This window comes from Pseudorasbora parva, chromosome 12 (genome assembly GCF_024679245.1).
Source record: "Pseudorasbora parva isolate DD20220531a chromosome 12, ASM2467924v1, whole genome shotgun sequence".
Classification (NCBI taxonomy): Eukaryota; Metazoa; Chordata; class Actinopteri; order Cypriniformes; family Gobionidae; genus Pseudorasbora; species Pseudorasbora parva.
The window spans coordinates 31,380,160-31,391,534 of record NC_090183.1 but is presented as its reverse complement, the minus strand read 5'-3'; the positions used below and the strand labels follow the sequence as shown (position 1 = coordinate 31,391,534).

The 11,375-nt window shown below is 36.2% G+C and overlaps 1 protein-coding gene across 1 annotated transcript; it reads left to right on the top strand.

The window, feature by feature from the left end:
* Window positions 1-748: 748 nt before the first annotated feature.
* mpl (MPL proto-oncogene, thrombopoietin receptor) lies at window positions 749-11,372 on the top strand. The gene is made up of 12 exons (XM_067459870.1): window positions 749-991; window positions 1,191-1,311; window positions 1,551-1,726; window positions 1,817-1,971; window positions 2,072-2,216; window positions 4,705-4,816; window positions 4,901-5,064; window positions 9,051-9,193; window positions 9,336-9,495; window positions 9,580-9,661; window positions 9,806-9,893; window positions 10,042-11,372. The coding sequence occupies exons 1-12, from the start codon at window positions 910-912 to the stop codon at window positions 10,483-10,485; spliced, it is 1,872 nt and encodes a 623-aa protein (XP_067315971.1). The 5' UTR covers window positions 749-909; the 3' UTR covers window positions 10,486-11,372.
* The last annotated feature ends 3 nt before the right edge of the window (window positions 11,373-11,375 follow it).

Below are 11,375 nucleotides of genomic sequence, written 5' to 3'. Positions count from 1 at the left end.
GACACTCCACTGATAGGAACAGAAAGTACTTACTCTTTCATTTATGCATTTACATTTCTTCTTTCTTTCGTTCGCCCTCTTCAAGTAGTGGGATTGAGGTCAGGCCCCTTTCCCTGCTGCAGCTTGCTGATCTGTCAAGGGTATTTCCTCCCATTTTGCCACAGGCCCAAGAGCTGTCAGTCAGGGTTCGGCAACTCGGTTTCCTTCAACTCACACACGCACAAAACAAAAAGCTTCCCTCCTTAAACTTCACAGTCAATGCCTATATAATGTTTACATCTTTAATGCAGGCATGGCATTTTTCACTTTTGAATCCCACCAAAACTGCTCTTGGTATATACAAATAAAAACTGAGATGACAGATATTTGAGTCAAAGGCTCAATGTTCACAATTTTTCTTTTTTTTAACCAAATTTCATGTTTCTCATAACCACACTCTTGACAGAAAAAGGGAACTCAAAATTATATTTTTTCAGAGGCCTGATATCTCATCCTTAGGGTGTTAGTGTAAGTGTGACCTCTTAAATTGATCTATATCCTTCTACACATTTTATTCCGCAATAATATATAATAATTTATTTGAAATTTTAAAAAAAACATTCGTAATACATGTTAGTATAATGGAATGTAAGTGTAATTATATAATACGTTCATTATTAAGAAAACCGAGAGAGCATAGAGTTTTTTTGTGCAAGTGTGCCAGTGCTTGAATATGTGCGTGTGAAGGAGGCACTTTGTCAGTCTGGGTCCCTGCCTCAATCCCCATTGCAACCACTTCCTATTGCACTGGGCCTTGCACTGATGACCACCTACCAACCTCCCCGCCCTCTCCTAAAAACTAAAAGTACTTAACAAACATATCTAGACACTTTTTTTTAAAGTATCGCGTATGGAGCCCCTGTGTGCACAATGGATCTGGTGCTCACGTGGTGGATTCTACTTTCCAGTCTGATCAAACAGGTGCATTTAGAGTCTCACCTATCAAAGCAAGGTAAGACAAAAGAGCGAGTTGGTCAGATTTTATTTTAGGTGTTTTTTCACTAGATATATTTGTTATTTATTTTTTAATTTGAGATAATTTGCCAAAGAGTTGTTATAGCTTTTCTAGTGGTGTTTTAGCTTTGAAAAGCAAGTGTAAAACGGAATGTTATTAGTAATGTAGATACATGGAATGGTTTTCTCCTTTTTAGAGGTTGCTCTCTTGGCTGTGGATAAGGACCCAAAATGTTTCACCAGGGATCTAGAAAACTTCACTTGTTTTTGGGAAGCACCAGTAGGAAAGTCCTATTATTTCCTCTACAAAATTGAATCGTAAGAGTTACTTTCATCTTCTATATTAAACTTAAACTGAAACCGAGATATGTATACACACACAAACACACAGTAATGATATTTTACTATGAAGGATATCATTATGTTCATAACGTTTACATATTTATTTGGGTGATCATTAATCTGAAAAATGCTGGGATGAAGGGGATGTGTCAAACTTTAATTTCTATGGTGGTGGCATACCTGCTATTTTAACCAAACATGTTTATACCAAACAGATCATCAGAAGAAAAACGATGTGATGTGAAACAACAAATTTATGAGAAAACGAACCTGCATATTTGCACATTCCCATCGAGTGATGTCTTTATGTATGTCGACACAGACCTCAGAGTGATCGACAGAGACACCAACACAACCGTCTACAATCGCACTGTCAATGTGGAGAATCAGCGTAAGTTCTACGGAAGCTCTTATGAATTTACTGGTTTTCATTCTTGTATTATGAAATAAAATTAAACCGTAGCTTATGTCTTCCTCTAAGTTCTACTGTATCCTCCATCAAATATATCCCTTCATCCAACGGGCGAGGTGGGCCAATTGTTAGTTGAATGGAAAAGACAAAACAATCCACTGAACTCACAGTTACAGTATGAAATTCGTTACAGCTCCAAAAACAAATCAAGCACAGTTGGACAGGTGAGTTTGACACACACCCTTATTGAAATGTTACACTAAATATATATTCTGAAACAGTTAATTTACTTAATGCAACCTTAATGCAACTTACCTCTCATAGGTGTCAAAACACCCCCATAAGCTAGTCTCACTGGTCGCTGGAGAAAACTGCACAGTGCAAATTAGAGTCAAGCCTACGGATGATTCAGACTCGCTTTGGAGTGATTGGTCAAGTCCTGTAACAGCTATGGTGCCACAAACAGCAGGTGAGAGCTGAAAAGAACCCGTGTGACAAGTGACCCCAAAATGTATTCAGAGCCTAAAAATTTAGATTTTTAGTTGGTTGGCAAAAAAAAAAAAGGTTTTGAAAAATGAGTTTTCAATAACTTTTAACCAACCCTTTAGGTAACTTTCCTTGTGGCAAAAAAGGGCATTTTAATGGGAAGCTCCATTGTTTCTGGATTTAGCCTCAATGGGCCGCTTATGTTGCAGTGCAGTGTATAGAAAATACAAGAAAAAAAAAGGTCAGCATTAAAGGGATAGTTCACCCAAAAATTAAAATTTTATGTTTATCTGCTGGGCATCCAAGATGTGGGTGTGTTTGTTTCTTCAGTAGAACGCAAATTAAGATTTTTAACTCCAACCGTTGCTCTTATAATGTATGTCAATGGGGTCTAATTCTAATTAGACTCCATTGACATGCATTATACGGGCAACGGTTGGAGTTAAAAATCTAACCTTTTATTCCAAAGGATAGTCTTTTATTATATATCCAAGTGAAATGGTTTCTCAAACAAGAAAACATTTAGGATGGGACCTGATTCTGTTATTTGTAAAAATTGATTCGATCATTGAATCACTGTGGTTTGCTATTGCTGTGATCTAATGCGCCGTTATTTTAACATTGCTTTTAGTGGTGGGGTTATGCAAATACATTATACCACAAAAACAAAGTCCACCAATACTGAAAAATCATAGGGAAATCACATGGGGAAAGACGACCTTCTTAAGAACAATGTGCATTTACGTTTAAATTGTAACTAAGATATAAGTTTACCATATGTGCAGAATGATGATGCACCAGCCATTGTGTTATTTTAAATAAACAGAAACATTTGCTAATTTAACAGTCATAGTACCAAATGGAAAATTATTCAAATTATTCCACTACAGTAGGAAGTTGACCCCCTACATGGGGTAAGAAGTCTCGTCCCCCTAGCTAAACTTGGTTATTTTTTGAGAACCAATAATAACATTCGATAACATTTCATTTTAGGTTTTATTTTTTGCAACCTTAAAATAAAGTTTCCAGAGCGTTGCAGGGTGGTTATTTTTAATGACCTAAATCAGAAATATGACATACAGCGGAATAATGATTTCGAAGTGAAGAGGTTAGGTAAACGTTCTGCGAATGTTAGAATAACGCTAGGGAAACGTTAGAATAATGTTCTACAAACCAAAAACTGACATTCTATTTTCATTAAGAAAACTTTCTAACCAAAAACAAACCTTAAATAAATGTTTTGGGAACAATAGAATAATGTTAGGTCAACATTAGAATAACGGTATAATATCATTCTACAAACCAAAAACTAACATTCTATTTCCTTTAAAAAACGTTCCTGGCTAAGCAAAAACAAACCTAGAAAAGAACTTCCTGGGAATCAAAAATAGTTCGCTGGGAACTCTAACCCAAAAAAATAGTAGTTATGCTAGTTATGATCTACTTTAATTACTATTTGACAAATAAAATGTGACTAACCTTGAAAACTTTGGTAAATTTAGTCACAAGTTAATCATCGAAAGTATCAGTCTGGTAGTCTTCCGGTTCACACACAGAAGCGTTTTTGGGCTCCACTGTGTTGTGAATATGTGCGACTGAAATGTCTTTAGTGTTCAAATTATTTAAAAAACTCTCGACAGCATGCATGGTTCTTTTATGAACTGCAGCCTGCACTTTGGTCCCAGGCAGACTGAAAAAAAAGACCAAAGTGATGTAGCCTATGTAAAATCTGAACTTTAAAAGACAAAAAAATAAATAAATGCACATTAATCAGAGCTGCAAAACACTATAGACATCATTGAACTGTGCCTGTTCAAACAAGTGAGTTTTAAGCATTCATTGAAAAACAGGAAAGGAAGGCACTGCCCGAATGGATACTGCAGATATGCGCATATTATTTTATTTTTTTGGACCAGATACGGCAAATGCTTGATCACCAGAATGTTTCAGTTTGGACCTGAGGTCAGAAATCTAAGAAAGTCTCTGACATGTCTGGGCAGTCACACCAGCTCAAAGAGACCGGTGCCAATTATTTACAAACCGATGTTAACATTTTGAACTCCACTTCAATAATTGTAATAATAAAGACTCTCTTAAACAAGCATTAATTCCTTTCCATAATTCAAATCTTAAAGAGATGGTTCACGCCAAAATGAACATTCCCTTATACTCTCATCTTGTTCTAAACCTGGATGATTGAGGATTTTTTCTTTAATGGAAGACAGCCAGAGTGTTTAGGATTCAGTCACTTTCTTTGGATCTTTTTCCCATGTAAGAAAAGTGAACGGTGACCGTCATTCTGTTTAATAGCTCATTTTGTGTTCCACTGAAGAAAGAAAGTTATGAGAGCAAGTAAATTAGGGCAGAATGTAATTTTCAAGTGAACTATCCCTTTAACAATTAAAAACACAGAAACTTACCTAAATAATAGTAAACATACAATCACCTTTCAGTATCTGGTTAATTTTCAGGTGACATAGAATTGCGGTGCCACACTCCTGATCTGAGTCAAGCATTATGCAAATGGAGAGGACAATTTGACGATGACGGCAGATACAGCTTCTACTACAGACAATTAAACAGGTGTCATGTATGCCCATTCTTACAGAAATCAAAGGAAAGCAATTAGTTTGATTCCTTAACTGCAGTTCTTGTCTGGTGTTTCAGAAGTTCATGGGACATTTGGAAGTTATGTTCTAAAGACAACAACACTGCCCACCAGTGTGTCCTGAATGGCCAGGAGTCCAGTGTCTTTCAGTTTTACCTCAGTGCTGGATTGCAACCATATGGTCAAACTTTTTATGCAGAGACTTTCAGCATGAACAGCAACAGTAAGTATGAAAGGAACGCCTGAAAGTCATGTTAGCCACCATATGTTGTCCAAATACTCTCAACCTCCAATATTTAATATTTTTAAAACATAACCTATACATAGCGAAGTATACTGCATATTTTAATTGTTCGTTACCATGTGTATACATGCTGATGGAGACCTTGTATTATGTTAATTTTAAAGGTGTCATGAACTGTTTTTTAAACTTTTTTATACTGTGGTCTGAGGTCAACTTTGACGTTTGCTTGGTTTTTACATTCAAATACATCATAATGAATAAGTAATAGGCAATTTTCTACCCTGGTTTTGAGGCTCTCTACCCCCGTTTTTCTTCCCCCGGCATTTGAGGCAAGCCGTCCAGGGGGGTATTCCAGAAAGCAGGTTATGTTAACCCGGGGTTGTTTAAGAGTAAGTTAGTGGATAACCTCAACTTTCGGTTCCAAAAACAGAGGTAACTTTCAGGGTATGTAAGTAACCATGGCAACTCACTCTCTGAACATAACCTACAGGTTATTTTCCAGGGTTAGTTTGCTTAAAGGACAACTCTGGCGAATTTTTAAGTTTATCTTTATCGTTATACCTTTGTGAGTACAGTCTATAAAAAAAAAATTACCTGGATTGATGCTTTCAACACTGAGTTATTACAGTTAATGCCCAGAGCCCCCCCTCAGCTAAAACAGCAGCTATGAGGGCATAGACATAAATGGTGTCTTTGTGCCTCTTAACAGACACAAAATGCAATGTCTGTCCAACATGTACAGGGCCCTCACACGACAACGAGATGCGTTTAGCCACTTAGCCATTGTTTGAATTCACCTAAACAGTGTTTAAGACGGCTAGCTGTAGTCTCGCGCTGAAGTCCCATAGGAACACAGTTGTAGCCGGAAAAAAAGGCAGTCCAGTTGGGACGAGTATCGTTTATGTAAAGCACGATTATTTTATTACTGCACATCTTTCCTCAAGCCGTGTGTGCCCAAATGGAAGGATAAATAAAGTTTACATTACCTCCACAGTGGCTGCACCCGTCTTCAACCACCATTTTTCTTCAACCAGCCCTGCTGGGTTGTGTCTGCGTAAGTTAGTCAAGTGTTCGCTGCAAATTTTTCGGAAAGGCACAAACGTGAACCATTTCTTCTTCACTTGTGAGCCCGATCGGATCATCACTCTATGATGTGCGGTTCACGAATGAATCATTCTTTTCAACCGGTTCTTTTTAGTGAATCGGGCGAACCAGTTCACCAAATTGGACTGAATCCTTCTAAACGGTTCACGTCTCAAATCAGCGCTGATCACGCTCAAGTTACTTTAGTTACTCACTTTCTGACATGAGTGACAGCCCCTTCGAATAGAAATAAACTAATGTCTTGAAGTTTATGTTATAACTCCAACTGTTCACTGAACTGAGACATGTTTTGCTGAGAGAACTGATGAACTCACGAGCAGCTGATACTGAGCATGTGCGAGTAACTGAATGTGCAGCGGTGCTCGGATCAGCAGGACAGAATTGAAAACCGTTTATTTTGGACACGTTCTATACGGAGAACCGACGAGCCGATGAGCAGAGCCTCTTCATACACAAGACGCTTTTCCCAACTGGACTATTTGCCTTTTTTTCTGGCTACAACGGAGTTCCCACGGGACTTCAGCACGAAGACTACAGCTGGCCGTCTAATACAGATGAATTTAAACAATGGCTAAGTGGCTAAACACACCTTGTTGTCATGTAACATGTGGCCATGTTGTTGTTGGACAGAATTTTAATTGCATTTAATTGCAACAGCTCCGTGTTGCAAGCACCAATCCGGTTCGTTTTTTTTCTTCTATAGACTGTACTCACAAAGATAACGATCAAGATAAACTTAAATATTCGCAGGAGTTGTCCTTTAAGAGGTATTCAGATGTGTGTTATATAATTAATATAGTTATTAATAAAACCAAAAAAAAATTTGTTTCAGTTGTATAATATACAATATTATATATTACTTCTAAAAAAATGTAATAAAAAATGTATATAGCCTACGTTTAAATGTTAATGCAATTCAAATATATTTATTATTTATTTTATTGTCATTTCACAATTAGCATCAAGCAAACAATATGGTGAATATATATACAGAAATCAGCAGTCAATCAACATTTTAAATGTTTATTATTGTGTTTAAGACATTAACAAGATCCCCACTAAGCAAAGTTATGTCCAAATGATGTCTTTTCAACGTCTTTGCCACTAGAGGCGTACATTGAAAAGACATCCTTCTTGCTGTGAGGAGCCAGTGTTTCCCACTGAGATATAACGGATCTAGAGATATAACTTAATCACAGATATAACGACACTTCGACTATTTCTGTCAGAGTCAGACGTCTACAGAGGCTCTTACTGAGAAATAATAGAGGTTTAGATGTTAATATTTATGTTTTATTTAGTCACCATTGTGAAGGGAAGCGTTTGCTTTAGTTGGACTCTTGGGCCCTATACATGTGTTAGCATTTCTTAGGCTACTGTAACTGTGTCTGTGAAACACAAGAGTGGTGACATCAGGTGTTGTCAGTTGATGATAACTAAGTCATCAGAAAGTGAGCATCTGATGTTGTGTTTTGTGTTCTTGTTTGGCACAATAGCAATTAGTTTATTGCCTCTATAATATTGTGAATCTGAAGTATTGGCACCAATAGTATTAAAATGATCACCTATCCTGAAGGATGATAAAAAAGTATGTGCACACAACGTTTTGAGACAATATTTCACGTAGTCACACACAGACATCAAGATTTGGCTTATGATTCACAACAACGGACAATCAAATCCAGCATGAGTGTCGTATTATAAAGCCACCCATCGTGAATTGCAGCATGAAGCATTTTTGATTTGATTGTCACCGTTGTTGTGTATCATAGGCCAAATCTTGATGTCTGTGTGTGACTATGTGAAATATTTTCTCAAAACGTCTCGATTCCTGCAAATACTAGCAAATATCTGTAAAAACAACAGGCATTTCACTGTATAATGAAAAAACAGGAAAATCCTGAAATTACAGTGTACACACACACACACACATACATGTAATTATCTGTACTTACACTTTTTTTTATCATTCTTTAAATATCATTTTTCTGTGTTTTAGAGGTGTAGGACTGTATTGTAACAACTAAAGTATGTTAAAAGTAAAAGATTTCATGGTATTATAAGGAGATTTTTGTGTAGAATAACAGTAATAAACTGTAATTATAGGACAAGAAATTACAGGGTTTTTTTTACAGTTTATCTATGGTTTTTCCTGACAGTATTTTTCTGTTTTTAAACAGACTTTTTCTGGCACCCCTGCTGCCAGAAAATTACTGTTTTTTTCTGTTTTTATTTTTTTACAGTGTAGTGAATGAGGTCTAGGGAATGAATGAATATCTATCTATCTATCTATCTATCTATCTATCTATCTATCTATCTATCTATCTATCTATCTATCTATCTATCTATCTATCTATCTATCTATCTATCTATCTATCTATCTATCTATCTATCTATCTATCTATCTATCTCTCTCTCTCTCTCTCTCTCTCTCTCTCTCTCTCTCTCTCTCTCTCTCTCTCTCTCTCTCTCTCTCTCTCTCTCTCTCTCTCTCTCTCTCTCTCTCTCTCTCTCTCTCTCTCTCTCTCTCTCTCTCTCTCTCTCTCTCTCTCTCTCTATATATATATATATATATATATATATATATAAAGGCCCACGGTATGCGTTGAAGGGTTAATTAAGTTTAGGGATACATTGTATTTCACAATGTAACTGGTCTCACTGACTCAAAAAAACAGAATTACAGAAACTAAACAAAAGGTGTTGCAATCATTGCTTGCTCTCCCCTTTTATCAGAGTTTAAAAAATGCACTCAAAATGCTATTTACTAATTCATCTTGAATCACTAATGATATCCTTATAATCATAATGCCAATGGCAGTCAAAGGCTCAGTGGTCTGTTTATTTGCTGTTTTTGACAGTCAAGACGGGGCCTCCAGATGGTCTGAAAGCAAAGCCTGAGGAAGGAAGGCTTTGTTTGACATGGGATCCACCCTTTTTGAAGATTTCTCAGTATCTTAAGTACCAGATCCGTTATCAGCATAAAGCAGAGAGTGAGTGGAAGGTGGGTTTAAATGATGTGAATTTCATGTATTTCAAGCAGATAGAAGACATTTATAGCAGTTACTCAATGTCTGTCTTCTTTCTGCTTTGAATTAGGTGTGTTAAATGGCTGTATAACGTGTTGAAACGAAATTTTGTGTTAGGATTTTACAGTACCCAGTTCAAAGACCAGCACTTGTCTGGATGTGCACCGAGGGAGCCAATACACCATCCAGGTCCGAGCCCAACCCAATGGGTCTGTGTACAGCGGAGACTGGAGTGACTGGTCAAAACCTCTCACTGTCCTCTTACCTTCAGACAAAGGTAGAAATTTGAACACAATGCAATGCACATCTGAAACCTCTGAAACTAATCAATTTTGACACATTGAACCATTTATTATCACAGAGTGGATCTTTATTCTTTGTATACCCGTGACTCTGCTCATCATTGCTTCTGCAATGATTGCTTTCTTTTCCAGATACTTCCGGTAATCTAATTCTCTGTTGATTATTTTAGAACATTACTTTTATCTAGCCTATGTGCTATGACAAAAGATATATATATATATATATATATATAAAGAATGCAATATAAAAAAAATATTAAATATATGGTATATTCTATGCTTTAGTAAGGTCAAGAAGTCCTTGTGGCCATCAGTTCCAAACCTGGACAAGATGCTAGAAAGCTTCCTGACTGATATCAGTGGATCACACTGGGTAATTGAAATCTGCTTTCATAATAATTTTAAATTTGAGAGCATTTTAATTTAAAAAGGTTTTCATTTTTTTCAATTGCAAGTGAAAACGTTTTAGCAGATTTTAATAAATAGATTTTCTCATTACTCTCATACTGCCTTCAATTCAGGAGCCAACCTTCAACATTAAGCAATGTGATGATGACACTACAACATCAGTTGTGGAGATTCTGCACGAGAAGGAAGCTACAGAAAAACCCTCTAAGAAGTCCACCTGTCTTTCGCTCTCTGGGCATGACTTTCTATCCGATGAAAAGAATGGGGAGAATTTCAGAGAGAATTTTTTAGAGATGGCTCAAGATTACGTAATTTTGAACAATGATAAAATCCCATGTTTTACAGGGAATGACTATGTGTACAGGGATGTTGCTTTATCTCATGTGAGTAATGACAAGCTACAATGCTGCCCCACTGCCTTTTGTACTCCCTTCTCAGAAAGCACCAAAAATATTCTTAATCATTCCTATCTCCTTCTGGCTGAAAAGTCTGAGTTTAAAAAATATCACTCAGCCTGTCGCCAGTACACAAATATGGAGATCACGGCAATACCGTGAGTAGAAAATATAGAGTGTGGTTCAATCTTTAATGAATTAAACTCACAAAAATGTATATAAAGAGTTTTGGATGAAGCCTTACTTACAATTCAAAAGCGCCTCAACTTCTGTGGAATGACAGAAGAGCCCTGTAAGACCTTCACGAACAGACATGGTTCACTATACAGAGTACTTGTTGAAGTTATCGTAGGCCTGAAGTCAGGTATGCTAAGTGGAGATGGTTTAATGCATTAACTATTAATAAGAAATTCAGAAACAAAAACTAAACATGACATTTGATTCTTCAGTAAAATCTTTGATTTAAGCTTTAACATTGTGGGACTACTTTTCTAGTTAGTTGTGTGACATCATAATTCCTGTGGGTGGAGTTTGTTACAGATAGAATATCCACTTTTGGAGTCTTTAAACACACCATACAAATGTTACCAGGCTCATATGGTGAAGAGAAAGGTTTTGACTTTGCAAACACAAAGTTAGTTAGCACGTCTTTCACACCAGTGTCACGCTAACATGATGGATAAAGTGTTATTATGGGTATACTTTAGAAAAACTGAGAGTAATTTCGGTTGTGACCAATATTTTATATAGAGCTTAAGCTCCATTTAATCCTAAATATTCTTTAAATGAAACGGTTATACATTTAGGTTAAATTGGTTATAAAGATTCTTTTGAAGTTGTGTGTATTATATTTTGTAATTGTGATATTTTGTAATTGTAATATTGTACTGATTTCAACAAGAAGCAATTAATATCTTATGTGGTCTGATCAGTCAATAGCTTTATTGTAACAAGACATAAAACATGTAAAATGTGAAAATATACAACATTTTAGTGCTTTGTATGAAAATTTTACATTTTAACAAAGTCATTAAATGCTAAACAAGAAATGT

Bases quoted from the DNA above. Each gene is read 5' to 3' on its own strand.
- mpl (XM_067459870.1), top strand. From the start codon at position 910: ATGGATCTGGTGCTCACGTGGTGGATTCTACTTTCCAGTCTGATCAAA. The intron at 1,727-1,816 runs GTAAGTTCTACG...TCTTCCTCTAAG, and splicing joins TGTCAATGTGGAGAATCAGC to TTCTACTGTATCCTCCATCA. The intron at 9,496-9,579 runs GTAGAAATTTGA...TTATTATCACAG, and splicing joins CCTCTTACCTTCAGACAAAG to AGTGGATCTTTATTCTTTGT.